At 46.3% G+C, this 14,788-nt stretch overlaps 1 protein-coding gene across 3 annotated transcripts in view; it reads left to right on the top strand.

The window, feature by feature from the left end:
• The window catches only part of NRG2 (neuregulin 2), a 306,149-nt gene that overhangs the window by 140,293 nt on the left and 151,068 nt on the right, over positions 1 to 14,788 (top strand). The window contains exon 1 of one of the 3 annotated variants that reach the window (XM_074960740.1): positions 6,037 to 6,204. The exons of the other annotated variants lie outside the window; for them this stretch is intronic. Within the exon in view, the coding sequence (XP_074816841.1) occupies positions 6,117 to 6,204 (88 nt within the window). The 5' untranslated portion in view covers positions 6,037 to 6,116. Of the gene's footprint in view, positions 1 to 6,036; positions 6,205 to 14,788 lie in introns of those variants that run through there. 3 annotated transcript variants of the gene reach the window in all.

Here is a 14,788-nt window from a genome sequence, read left to right as displayed (position 1 = left end):
AGCAAACAGGAGCTGCTTGTTAGTCCCCAAGAGTGGAATCTGTGTGGGCAATCACTCAAAAAAGAGAGAACAGTTACTTACACTACAGTGGCTGCCATCCTTCTCTCCTTTTCCGGAGTCCTGCAACTATGAGACTTTTTACTGACAAAGGAACTGAGAGATGGTTGAGGCCATGCCACCCTTTATGCCCTCAGTTATGGGGGGGGCAGGAAAGGGGGCACCCACTGTGCAGGTGTGGCCCCAACAGCCACTGCTACTAAAAATAATCTAGACTGGCATATATGGGGCACAAGCAAACCATGAGAGGAATCCAGATGGACAACACATTGTGAAGAACCATAGTTACAACAGGATAAATAACCATTCTTTCACTTCAAACTACTCATGGCAAAAGACATGCCAAGTGGAAAATGCAATAGTAATGTTGCTTTGCATTTACACAGTGCTCAAAGGGCTTAGAAAGATGGAGAAGTGTCAGCATTACCAGTTTACAGAGGTGGAAACTGAGGAAAGAGAAGCTGAGTGACTTGCTCAGGGTCACATAACAGGCTAGTGCCAGAGCCTGGAATGGCAGAGGGACTAAATTCTGGCCTGCACTGAGGCTGCTCTGATAGCACAAAACCGATGCAAGCTGGACTGGAGAACTGTGAGGGTAGTCTGCTGGGTAAAGCAAGTGGCCAATGGAAGCATGTGACTACAAGAACCAGCCAGAGGAAAAGACTGGCTAGTGAAGGAGAAACAGAGCTCAGGAACAGGTTTGCTGAGGTGGAAAAGGAAGAAGGGGCACAGCAGGCAGTAACAGAAGGTGGGAGGGCAAGGAAGAAGAGAAGAGCAGTTAGTCCTACAAGAAAAGGGGAAGAGTCAATGGAGAAAGCCAGAGTTCAGAGCCCCAGGAGGACAGAGGATGTCTCGCAGAAGATTTTAAGCGAGAACACAAGACAAGAGGACTTGCCGCCAGAAAGAACAGCAGGAGGAAGGCTAAAGAATCACACCAACACCAGGAAGAGGCAGGTCTAAGTGATTGGGACTCCCTACTAGAAGAACAGACAGGCCTGGCACCAGAGCTGAGCTGGAGAACAGATGGATGTGCTGTCTGCCGGGAGGTAAGATACATGATGTGGGACCTGAGGCTGAAGAGGATCCTAGTGGGAGCTGGAAAGACTCTACTGATTGTCCTTTACGTTAGAACAAATGACACAGCTAGATTCTCACTGGAACGCATGAAGGGAGACTGTCTCAGGCTGGCGAAGATGCTTAAGGAAATGGAGGCTCAGGTGATCTTCAGTGGGATGCTACCTGTCTCTAGAGGAGGAGAGTGAAGGTGAGGCAAGATTATGGTGATCAACCAATGACTCAGGCAGTGGAACGATAAGGAGAGCTTTGGGACGCATTCATTGACAGACGACTGTTCTTATGGGATGGACTCCACTTGAGCAGGGAGGAAAATAGACTTCTGGGATGAAGGTTGGAGCTTTAAATTAGGAATTTGGGGAAGACAGTGGGGAGATGATTATGTAATCTTCATGCCTGATTCTAACATTGAGTGGGAGGAGAATCAAGTAATGGAGAAAAGAACAACAAAGGATAGGAGAGGAAAGATAGTGCCAATACCAATGACAGTAACAGTCAGGTAGACGACACTAGCAGTAGAATGATTGTACCCAATCAGGTGAGGAATCTGGGCAAAGCGAAGCAGAAACAATGAAGATGTCTGTACACTAATGCAAGGAGCCTGGGTGACAAAATGGAGGAACCTGAACTACTGGTGCAGGAAGTGAAACCAGATATTATAGGGGTAACAGGAAGATGGTGGAATAGCAATCATGACTAGAGAATAGGTATTGAAGGGTATGTGCTGGTCAGGAAAGACAGAAATAAAGGTAAAGGTGGTGGAGTGGCATTGCATATTAGTGAGGTAGGCTGTAAAGAAATTAGAAATGGTAGAATGGATAAAGCAGAATCTGTTGGATCAACATCACTTTGTGGAAGAAAGCTAACAGAGGCTCTACTGCGGTTGTGCTTGGGGTCTGCTACAAATCCCCAGGATCTGATTTAGATATAGATAGAGACCTCTTTAATATTTTTAATGAAATAAATACTACTGGGAATTGTGTGATTACGGGAGACTTTAATTTCCCAGCTATAGATTGGAGGAAAAGTACTACTAATAATGGTAGGGCTCAGGTATTTCTGGATATGGTAGCTGGTAGATTTCTTCATCAAATAGTCGCTGAACCAACAAGAGGTGATGCCATTTTAGATTTAGTATTGTTAAATAGCAAGGACCTCATAGAAGAACTGGTTGTAGAGTTCACGTGATCATGAGCTAATTCAGGTTAAAGTAAATGGAAGGATAAACAAATATAGGTCTGAAACTAGGGTCCTTGATTTCAAAAGTGTAAATTTAAAAAATGAAGGGAAGTAGTTAGGGAAGTGGATTGGACTGAAGAACTCAAGGATCTGAATGTGGAGGAGGCTTGGAATTACTTTAAAGTTGCAGAAGCTATCTCAAGCTTGCATCTCAAGCAAGGGGGAGAAATTCACAGGGAAGGGTTGCAGTCCAAACTGGGTGAACAAGCCTCTCAAACAGGTGATTAAGAGAGAACCTACAAGGAATGGAAGATGGGCTGGGTCAGCAAGGAAAGCTACCTCCTGGAGGTCAGACAGTGTAGGGGAAAAGTGAGAACTGCCCAAAGCCAAGCAGAATTGGACTTTGCAAAGGGAATTAACCAAGAGTAAGAGGTTTTTTTTTAGCCATAAAAATAAAGAGAAAACAAGGAAAGAAGACATGGGACCATTAATCACTGAGAATGGGGTGGAAATTAAAGATAATCTGGGCATGGTCCAACAGCTAAATGAATACTTTGCCTGAGTTTTTAATAAAGGCAATGAGGAGCTTATGGGAAGTGGCAGGGCGGCTAATGGAAGTGAGGATATGGAAATAGAAATTACCACATCTGAGATGGAAACCAAACTGAAACAGCTTAATAGGGCCAAATCAGGGGGCCAGATAATCTCCACCCCAGAATACTAAAAGAATTGTCATATGAAGTTGCTAGCCCAATGGCAAGGATTTGTAATGAATCTGTAAACTGGGGGGTCTTACCCTATGTCTGGAGAATTGCTACTATAGTACCTATTTTTAAAAAAGGGGAAAAATTGATATGGGAAACTACAGGCCTGTTAGTTTCACCTCAATTGTACGCAAGGTCTTGGAACAAATTTTGAAAGAAAAGGAGTTAAGTACATAGAGGTAAAAGGAGTGGGGATAGAAATACAACATGTTTTTACCAGTGGTAGGCTGCCAGCCCAACCTGATTTCTTTCTTTGAGAAAATAATAATTTTTTTTTAAACAAAGGAAATGCAGTAGATCTAATTTACCTGGATGTCAATAAGGCATTTGATACAGTTCCACATGGGAAATTATTCATTAAATTGGAGAAGATTTATATGAGACCTGAAAGGTGGATGAGGAACTGGCTAAAGGGGAGACTACAATGGGTCATACTGAAAGGTGAATGGTCAGGCTGAAGGGAGGTCATTAGCAGAGTTCTTCATGGATCAGCCTTGGGACCAATCTTATTTAACATTTTCATTCATGATCTTGGCACACAAAGTGGGAGTGCGCTAATAAAATTTGCAGATGACACGAAGTTGAGAGGGATTGCCAATACGGAGGAGGACCGGAATATCCTACAAGATGATCTGGAGGACCTTGGAAACTGGAGTAATAGAAATGGGATGTTTCAGAGTAGCAGCCGTGTTAGTCTGTATTCTCAAAAAGAAAAGGAGTACTTGTGGCACCTTAGAGACTAACAAATTTATTTGAGCATGAGCTTTCGTGAGCTACAGCATCTTTCGTGAGATGCATCTGATGAAGTGAGCTGTAGCTCATGAAAGCTTATGCTCAAATAAATTTGTTAGTCTCTAAGGTGCCACAAGTCCTCCTTTTCTTTTTGAGAAATGGGATGAAATTTAATAGTGCAAAATGCAAGGTCTTGCATGTAAGGACTAACAAGAATTTTTGCTATAAGATTGGGATGTATCAGTTGGAAGCGACTGAGGAGGAGGAAGAGCTGGGTGTATTGGTTGATCATGGAATGACTATGAGTTGCCAATTTGATGTGATGAATGCAATTCTAGGATACATCAGGTGAGGTATTTCTAGTAAAGATAGGGAAGTGTTGTTGCCATTATACAAGAAACTGATGACCTCACCTGGAACACTGTGTGCAGTTCTGGTCTCCCAGGTTTAAGAAAGATGAATTCAAACTGGAACAGGTGCAGAGAAGGGCTACTGGGATGATCAGAGGAATGGAAAACATACCTTCTGAGAGGAGACTTAAGGAGAGTGGCTTGTTTATCCTAACCAAACAAAGGCTGAGGGGAGATACCATTGCTTTCTATAAATACATCAGAGGGATAAACAACAGGGACAGAGAGGAGTTATTTAAGTTAAGTTCCAATGCTGACACAAGAACAAATGGATATAAACTGGCCAACTAAAAGTTTAGGCTTGAAATTAGACGAAGCTTTCTAGCCATCGGTGGAGTGAAGTTCTGGAACAGCCTTCCACAGGGGTACTGGAACAATTTTAATACTGGGGGTGCTGAGAGCTATTGAACCAAACTGTAAACCCTGTATATGATGGAAACCACTTCACGCCAGGGGGTGCTGCAGCACCCCCATGCAACCCTAGTTCCAGCACCTATGGCCTTCCAAGGGGAGCAGTGGGGGGAAAAAAAACCTAACTGGTTTCAAGACTGAGTTTGATAAGTTTATGGAGAGGATGGTATGATGAGATTGCCTATAATGTCATGTAACCAATCTGAGACTGCTAGTAGCAAATATCTCCAATGGCTGGTGATGGTACACTAGATGGGGAGGACTCTGAGTTACTACAGTGAATTCTTTCCCAGGTGTCTGACTGGTTGGGCTTGTCGACATGCTCCGGGTCTGACTGATCGCCTATGGGGTCAGGAAAGAATTTTCCCCTGGGTCAGATTGGCAGAGACCCTGGGTTTTTTTCACCTTCCTCTGCCGCATGGGGCATGAGTCACTTGCAGCTTTAAACTAGTGTAAATGGTGGATTCTCTGTAACTTGAAGTCTTTAAATCATGATTCAAGGACTTCAGTAACTCAGCCAGAAGTTAGGGGTCTATTACAGGAGTGGGTGGGTGAGGTTCTCTGGCCTGCAATGTGCAGGAGGTCAGACTGGATGATCACGATGGTCTATTTTTGGCCTTTAAAGTCTGAGTCAATGAGATGAGAAATAGGTTTAATTGGCTGCCTAGGGATTCTCCTTCTGTAAAGGGAATCCCCAGGAGGTATTGAGGCAGCATATCGGCTCTACATCACACAGCCTCCCGGTCCTCAGCACAGGGGACATTCTCAAGGGAAAGTGGGGATGACAGGGTATTTCTGCACTCTAGAATAGCCCCTTAGGACTGTGGACACCTGGATATAAGAGCAGCCTTTGGATTGCTCTAACTTATGCTGGAAACTGGGCTGATCCCTGGGCAGTCCCAGGATCCAAGGCCAGAAAGGTGGTACATGTAAGGCCCATCCTCCCGCTTCCTATGCTGTGATAGGGCCCCAGAGAGAATCCCCTGTGTCCTAGTCTTGAATTGCATTTCTGGGAGTCTGCTGCTTTTTTCTTCTATTTACATTTTGTTTGATCTCAGACACTGAAAAATAATCAAGCTGAAAATACTTATAGCTGTATACTGCCTTTTCGGAACTGTTTCTCATTCCCAGCCAGTGGCAGAATTGCAGTGGGAAAATGTGAGTAGCTGGATTTAACATTGTCAAGACAGCTCTGACTGCAGCCAGGTTAAATTAACTCCCTATTTTCCTTGCCCTCCCCCTTTGTCCCTCCCCACTATAATTCACTGCATCTCTTTAGGTGTCTGACAACTGGGGGAGCAGTAAGCAAATAGTTAAACGTTTTGCTTCTCCACCCAGTGGTGTGGTGGGTGTTGCCTGTGTCAGAAACAATATAAGAACAGTCGGAAGTTGCAGCTGGCAAGTAAGGTTTGGAGTAGCGGTGGTGGGGCATTTAGATCTGGTGGGGACTGTCTTTTCCCTGAGACTGTAAACACTTGATCTGTGCAGAATGTCCGAAAACAAGAGAAAGGGGAGAGGAAAGGGCAAAAAGAACAAAGAAGGGAAAAAAAGGGAAAAAGAACCAGACCCAGGAAAAGGTACTTTCAATTTTTAACAAATTTTACTGCAATTAAAAAAAATCCCTCTAGCAAGAGAGTACTTGTAGATTGCATGAGTCAACTGAAATAATAAATAGCATCTACCAAGCAAATCTGTCTCCATCTCATTCATATTTCAGGCAGGTAGAAATCTTTCTTTATCAAATCCTCTTTATTCCTAACCCCTGCAAGAATTTGGGGCAGTGTGTTTTCTAGAAATAGCAACACTCATGATTTCATATACAGAGGTGACATGATAATTAGAGGTTTTCAGGCTAATAGTTTTTTCTTTTCTTAATGTAAATATCAGAAAGTCTCTAGTTAGTCAGGGATGAGGGAATAAACCTTGGGATAGATGATACTTAGAGCAAATCTGATTTAATTTGCATCATCATTATTAAAGCAACTGTATTGCATTTCAGCTAAAAGCACGTGTGCTGCAAACCTCTACTCTTGTTATTGGTATCGGATTGTTAATTACAGGCTCTGAAAGGTGTGACTGCTGCTCCCTGAACCTAGCACTGTAATAGCTTAGCTGATGTTGGGTAAACATTCATATTGGGTTTAATTCATACTGTTTTGCTGCAGAACAACTGTTTTGTGCTGGAGAAGAATGGAAATTATTTCTGGAAAATACAAATGTTCTGATGGTGAGGTAGCAGAGTGGTGTCGCTCTCTCTCCCCCCCCCCCCCCGCCCCAATTATACTGGGGAAACTATCATTCCTGGTGGTTACTTATCTGTTGTTTATCTGGCAATTTATTTGGACAGTGCAGCGGCTCTATATTGGTTTTGTTTTTTATTAGTGTGGAGAGAAACTAGAAGCTGGACTTTTGTACTGGAGGAAACTTTCAAATAGATTATATCTAAAGCTGGCTCCCACCTTATGGGCCACATTCTGCTCTCCTTCACATCTGGGGGAAATTCAGAGTAAGGCCATTGACCTGAACAGACTTGCCTGGGTTTTCCCTGGTGTAACTGACAATAAAATTTGTCTCTGCCCTTCCTCATAATCTTTTTGGATTTACTCTCCCCCCCCTGCCCCAGTCTGTGTCTGGGCTGTGTGACCATATCATGTAGTCAGGATAGCGGGTGTTAGTGTGATGTCAGATGTCCATGGTGACATGTTATGGTGTCATAAACAGAAGGGTTTGTATTTGCTGCAGGATTAAAGGCCAGCTGGTCTGGGAGGGAGAAAGTTCTGATTCACAAATAAAAAATCTCATGAAGGGGAACTCACCAGAGACAGCTGCTTTGGAGCAATGAGGGTGGGGTGGTGCCTGCCCCAGGGGCAACTGGGCAACGGCAGGGGTGGGACCTGGGTAGTTGGGTTGCGATAGGTGCGGGGGGCAGTTCCTGCCCCCTTAGTCATTGGGCTGTGACAGGCGGTGGGGTGTTGCCTCCCCCTGAGTAGTTGGGCTGTGACGGAGGTGTGGGGGAAAGGGTGGTTTCTGGGTGGTTGGGCTGTGACAGGCGTGGGGGCGGGGGTGATGCCTCCCCCTGGATAGTTGGACTGTGATGGGCAGGAGGGGGCGGTGTCTCCCCCGAGTAGTTGAGCTGTGATGGGTGGGGAGGGCGGTGCCTCCCCCTGAGTAGTTGGGCTGCAATCGGTGGGGCAGTGGTGCCTCCCCCTGAATAATTGGGCTGTGATGTGTGGTGGGTACATGGGCTGCAGGCATGGGGAGGCTGCCTGGTGGCCCTTGGGTAGGTGGGCTGCAGGCATGGGGAGGGTGCCTGGTGGCCCTTGGGTAGGTGGGCTGCAGGCAAGGGGGGTGCCTGGCCCTTGGGTAGGTGGGCTGCAGGCAAGGGGGGTGCCTGGCCCTTGGGTAGGTGGGCTGCAGGCAAGGGGGGTGCCTGGCCCTTGGGTAGGTGGGCTGCAAGCAGGGGGGTGCCTGGCCCTTGGGTAGGTGGGCTGCAGATGGGGTGTGTGTGCTTGGCCCTTGGGTAGGTGGGCTGCTGGCTGGGGGGTGCGTGGCACTTGGGTAGGTGGGCTGCAGCGGGTGGGGTGGGGTGGTGCCTCTATTGTTTTGAACCATCCTGTGGAAAGCTCAGAGTGAGACACAGGGAAAAGCAAAGAAGAAAAGGGACTCAGCCTGGAGAGATCCAGATGCTGCTCTGGGCTTGCCTAGTTCCTTTCAGATGCCCCAGACTTGCCTTCCAGCAGGGTATGTCGCTTTCTGTAAATATGTCTGCATTGCAGTGTATACATTGAACGGCAAGTGGGGTTCTCTGGCGAAACAGAAACATGCCCCTTGTTAGTGATCTGACCATGGAGTTGGATGCAGGAAAGTTCTTCCCCTTCCCAAGCTGTCAACTTTCAGAGAACCCAGAAACATCTTTTGGAAGACAAAGGAAGACATTGTGCAGCCTGCTAAAAAAGGGGGTGGCAGGGGTGGGTGGGGAGTGCTGGACACTTTTGACCCATTTCCTCAGAGGTATTTAGGCTCCTAACTCCCATTGAAATAAGTGGAAGTTAGGCTCCTAAATACTTCGGAGTATCTGGGGTTTGGCCCTCTTTTCCCCAAGGAATATTTCTGAAGGTACCAAATTCAGCTCATCCAGCTCTGGCTCTCACCCAGTATCAGCAAGTTAGGGAGTTGGCCTTTGTCAGTCTGTACTGACAAGATGTCTTATCTGCTCTAGAAAACTAGGCCTGATTCTCCTCTCATACAGCCCAGCTCAACGGAGCCAGGGGAGTTACTCATTCTCCCCAGCGTGAGAGGAGAACTAGGCCTTTGGAGGGGCTAGGCTCAATGTTCATGTCCGTGCATCCGTAGCCAGAGCCCCTCACTGTACAACCCCAGGAAGGGGAGATGTCGGCAGAGATCAGTGAGGCCTGATGGGATCCAGGGGAACATTCTTTCTGACCACAAATGACGTGACACAGGCGACACAAATGACTTTTCCAGGGCTGTTTCCTCAAAAGAACCTACGGTGCCTGCTGAGGAGAATGGGACATGAACGGGAGGGTTCTGATGGGACTGTTGAGTCATCTGAGTTCTTTGGGTAGAATTCTGCAGTCACAGAAATGTCATTGTAACTGGGAAGGAACCAGGGGATTTAGTCTTGGAGAGAAGAATGCAGAGCTCCAGGGGAGCTCCACGTAATTTTTAAGAATAATTGCAGGGTGGCTAGTGCTGCACACGCACTGGATACTGTAACTCGCTGAGTCAGTCAGGCGTGGGGCATAAGGAATATGGAGAAGATTAAAACACATTAAAAAACCCTGGAAAGTAGCCGATTATTTACTCTGGCTCCCATTTATTGAGCACATAGAAGCTGATCTTACCTAGCAGGTGATGCAGGTCGATTTGAGTCCCTTCTCTAGTTCTATTCAGTTTGGTTTATCCTCTTTTTCCCTCTCAAGTGAATGTGCTGCTGGTGGAAGGTGCTAGACTGGCAGCCCTGGAGAATGAAGTCCTCTGACTGTTTCCCTGAGCCATCCCGAGACTGTTTAAAATTCTTAAGACTGCAAAGATTGAGCATCCCTGTGTCTAGATAACTACAGTCCAACTTCTGTGAGACAGAGACCCACAAAGTATCAGGTTCAGCATGCAACAGTAAAAATCTAACTTAGAACAAGACTAGAGGGAGATCATTCTGAGGATGAGGAGTCTATATAAGGCACACCCTGCAGTTTCTACTCACTACTTTTGCTGCAGGCTGGAACAAGAGACTTGGGGAATGCACCAGTAACGCTGAAGGAGTTCAGATCTTGAGGAAAATTCTTCCCTGGAAGTGGAGCTGAGACTTAGCTAGAAGACTAGACAAAAGAAGTTGAGAGGCGTTTGGGTGCCAAGGACCAGACATTTAAGCAAGACTCTGGTAAGCAGGGAAGCTGTTGCCAGTCACCCTTCCCCACCATGACACCCATGTGATGTACCTTGGAGAACAGGGCCAAAGTAATTGGTGACCGGGGAAAAAATCTTCCCAGAGCTGGGAGAACAGATGCCAGAAGAGCCATGATCAGGGAAGCTTAAGCCTGCGTGCAAACCTCGTTGCTAGGATGAATAAGAGGGAGACGAGCTCTGATGCCAGCATGCTGGAGAGCACCTCGGTGCCTTAGGGGTCCAAGGAAGCCTTTATAGCATCATAAACAAGGGGAAGAGAAGCCAAACATCCAGAGGGGACAAGCCCTGAGAAGTTGAAAACACTGACTGTTTGCTAAGAAGATTGTAGGGTAGTTTGTGAGGGAAAGACAAGAGAAATGTGAAGTTCCTTGTAGGCTGAGTTGCTTAATAGTTCCATGCATTCTCTCTTACCTTTAGCTGGCTGCAAGGAAAATGTTGTGTGTGTGCAGAGTTGGTTGTTATTCACTATTGGTGATCAGGTAGGGGGCACAGGAATCATGCCATTCTTGTGATTAGCTGCTGGTACGGGTTAACTCTGAAAACCATGGTGTAATGGGAACGAAGAGGAAAGGTTTCCAAAGGTCCCTGCTAAAGAGCATTGCAACAAATGTGTCTTTGTATGTGTTTGGCCTTCACAAGAGTCAGGATTTGATTGTAATTTCCCTCTGGGAGGTGTTAACATTAAAAGACATTCTGAGATTAGAGAGTAAGTGTTTCTGAGGCTCTTGCGGGCTATGGTAAAGAAGTTCAGGTTATAAACAGCGAATAGAAGGGTTAATCTTACCGTCAACGTTATGAATCTTCAAAGTATTGAGTGGATCATCAGACCCAAGTACAAAGGTGAACTGATGATTTGCTCAGTAATTCTTGAATGATATGATTTACTCTTAATTCTGACGTAGGTAAGAACGCCCTCTTGCTATAAGTGTTATCCTTGGCTAGGCTTAGTTCTAAAGCATTTAGTTAGCTACAGTGAATGCTCTAAGCCTGAAACTGTCCAGTGAAGATGGGAAGAGACAAGAGCAGGATATATTTCAGGAGTCATGCCTCAATTTGTTCCTGGTGGAGCAGTACTAAGGATGAAGTCTGTCCGTAGCTCCTTAGACCTATTCTGCTTTTACCTCTTTGCAATTTCACTGGACATTATAAGGGGGTTCAGCAGATTTTTCACCAGGAATGAATTTGGCCCCATATTTATTGAATTTTAGGGAAAGCCCCAGTCTGATTAAGGGCTAGTGTTTCTTCTTGGTAACAAAGGAGGCTGTTTGTTTGTGTGGAGCTGAAATCCATGCAGGATCCCTGTTTTGTGCATTTCCTCATTCTCATCCTGAAGTGAAGCTCTGTGTAAAGCACTGTGGTGCCTGAAGAGAAGCTGGAGAAATTATTTCCTAGTAGTATGCAGTGTCCAAGCCAGCCCCAGCCCCAACTCCAGCTTCTTTGTGCTGCTGAGGTCTTGCAAAGGGACAACTGAGAATCCCCCTGAGTCCTAGACCCAGCATAGGCAGCCCTAAACTACTCGCTACTCCTCTCTTGTGTAGGGGGTAGAGAGGGGAGGAGGAGAGGGCATGCCAGGGGCAGGAGGGTGGGGCAGAGAGTACCGTGCCCCCGCCAATAATCCTGTCCTAGTGCAGCAGTCCACATGAGCCTGCTCCAGACGACATCACTTAGAACAGCCCTTGGCTGGCTCAGGACAGGGGGAGCAGAGAGATGGAGCCTCTTTTCTCACCTGCTCGTCTCAGCTGCCCGAGTGTGGACTCAGCACAGCTGAGGTGTTTAAACACCCTCCAGGTGGGATTTAGGGGTAACAGGGAGCTGGTTTGGAAGTTTGCCTGTGCAGATGTTTACCTGATACCTTGCAAGTCTGTACAGAGCACACGCCTACCGTGCCCTCTGCCGGCTAGTCCATGGGGACGTCTAGCCAGGTCATCCAAAGATCAGATGCTATTCAGGCTGTTCCTGCATTTCAGACAGAAAGTTGGAGGGGATGATCGAACCGGAGAAGGTGGAGCAAGATGGGCTTCCCCCATCAGGCCAGGGGAAAATGCTGGCCTTCCGAAAGGGCGGAATAAGGAAACACATGGTTGTGGGCCAGCCCCATTTCTCTATCCAAGTGGTTCATTCTGTTCAAATGCCTGTCGGTGCTGATTTGGACAAATCTTTCAAGGTTCACCGGTCCCCACGCAGAAGGCTCTTGACTGTATGTAAGCCTCATTTCTGGGATCTCTTGGCTGGACAGAGAGCCCATTTTACCTGGGGCTTGTTTTGGAAGTAGGAAGTTATTGAAACTGTAGCAAGAGCACCTGGAGCAGCATCTCTTCCCTGAGATGAGGCTGATGTTTCTGTTTCTGTTTTTCTTTTGTCATGGTTAATAAAAAATACTTGTATTAAACCTAAAAGTAAATATTTAGATAATTAACAAACTGGTAATTATCTTTGGCAGAATCTCTCGCCAGTTCTTATAAAGGATCTCTGGGCAGGTATGCCTGGTGTGTCCTGGTTCTTCAAGAAATTAATGGAAGCTTCCTCATGATTTGTTGTACTCTGCATGTGTATAGGCAATGATAGTGAAGTTCAGATGTCTGTGGAGCCTTCAGTTTGAGGATCTCAAAGCCCTTTACCAGCTCCAGCTGATCCTCACAACCTCACTGGGGGATGTAAGTTGAACTTGTGACTAAGGACATTATTTAGACTGCAGAACCCAGCTTGGTCTCAGATCCCAGGCTGAAACTACCTGTCTGGTGGTTAGGGAAAAAAAATCTTTCTACCTGCTAACTGATTTGAGACAGAGCAAATATGGAACTCCAGAATGCTCTACAGAGTCATTTTTTGGGATAGAAGTAACTTCAAACTCTGTTAAAACCACACTAAACACAGGTGATGTGAGGGTTTGTTACAAACCCTAGCTCAAAGAAAGTTTGTTATATCATTTGCTAAGGTTTACAGACATTTCAAACAAACTTTGTGTGTGTGTGTGTGTATCCGGATTTGCATGCTTGTGTAATTTCACTGTAAAATCAGGTTAAAAATAATATGCCAGAATCTCAGTGGATGTAAATTGGCTTAGCTCTGTTGCCTTCAGTGGAACTATGCTAGGTTGACACCAGCTGAGGATCTGACCCACTGGTTTTCAACTGAGGTTCACTCTGAGTTTTGGGCTTCATTTAAATCTGAAGCTTGGTGGGTTGAGTGGAGGGGGTGTGTATGTGGGGAAAACCCGCTCTGATTGAAACACCAGAGACACTATTGCATGAATCCGGGGCATTGGATACATTTCTAATTGCTGTTAAAGGCAGCAGGTGTCACATGGCTAAACTTTTCTTGTGAGCACACTGGTCTTGGGAGCCCTTTCTCTGTCTCTCATTCCTCCTTCCCCATCCCTCCATGCAAAACCTGTGAAACCACTTGTCAGCTGAATCTGCTTTCCAAAGTAAAGACTGAAAAGAATCCTCTGTATCTGACCTGATTTCACGACCTCTCCTGGAACTGTGGCCAGCGGGGTCGAGCCCACTGCCGCTGAACTCCATAGCAAAGTTTCCAGTATCTTTCCCAGGTCTTGCTGAGTCACTTGCGTGCTCACCCTCCCTCCTTCCCTCTTAATAACTTTCCCATTGTGAACCGTAATGCTATTGATTAAATGGGCAGCCGGTGACAGCCCCTGGAAGTGTGCTGCTGTGTGTGGGATGTGCCATTCATCTCTGGCTCCCTCTCTGCTGTGACACTCACGTGGCGTGTTTGCCAAGCACAAAGCCCACTACACCACCAGCAAACAGCTGCCTTCTGCTGCTGGCAACTCTGTGAAACTGCTCGACTCAAAAGGCAGGGCCTGCCAGCTACTGCTCCTAGAGACTGCTGCCTTAGTGCTAGGCAGAGGGCCCTGGGATGTCAGGGGTTGTAACTTCTCTGTTTTCAATTGACATCTTCCATTTTTTTTACCTGAAAGCATATTCCTAAAAAGTCAGCCCATGTGTTTAATATTTCAGTGCAGAGCTATGGATTGTTTTTCAGACCCTTGCAGCGCATATATAACCCTCCAACACTGTCAAATTCACCAATGAGAAAGTTTTGCTGTTGTCCAAAAGCGCTTCCTCTGCTGGCTCCAAAGCATCGGAATGATTCTGTAGGCACATGGCCCAGCCAGGCTTATTCAGGGAGGGGCAGACGAGCACCTAATGCTGCCCGCTGCGGGCCAGACTGACAAAAGAACTCAGCTCCCAATATGCACCCGACCTGTTGAGCACTTTTGAAAATCTGGTGCTACTTGCCAATGAATTGATGCGAATGTCTCCATGAATTTCCTTGCAGCTGGCTGCTTCCCTCTTGTAGGTTCTGCATTTGTGTTCAGAGGCCAATCCCCCAATTTCAGCTCCAGTCCCAGAAAATGCTGTCAGGGCCGGAGAAGAGGAGAGCCAGGCTTGGGCAGAGGAAGTGGAGGGAAGGATATTCTTGATCCTGCTAGCTAGTGCAGAATGTGTCTTAACACTTGCTTAATGCTGTTAGCATAGAACTCCGGTTTTTGGAAGGCTGCACTGGCTTCCTGCTTCCAGGCGCAATACCAGTTGTTGAAAGCTTCACAGAATAAGCTCTATTGTTTTGCTCTTGGCTGCTTGAGAAATGGCCTCTGTGTCTTCAAGACAGTTAACAGCAGAAGGCTTTCTTGCTAACAGGTCCTGGATTTGTAGGACTTGGTACTGCAGGTGGGATGCTACAAATATTGGGAATTTTCTTCCCCACTGC

Source organism: Natator depressus, chromosome 8, assembly GCF_965152275.1.
Source record: "Natator depressus isolate rNatDep1 chromosome 8, rNatDep2.hap1, whole genome shotgun sequence".
NCBI classification, from domain to species: Eukaryota; Metazoa; Chordata; order Testudines; family Cheloniidae; genus Natator; species Natator depressus.
Note: the sequence above shows the minus strand (reverse complement) of the source record. Positions and strands in the feature narration are given on the sequence as shown.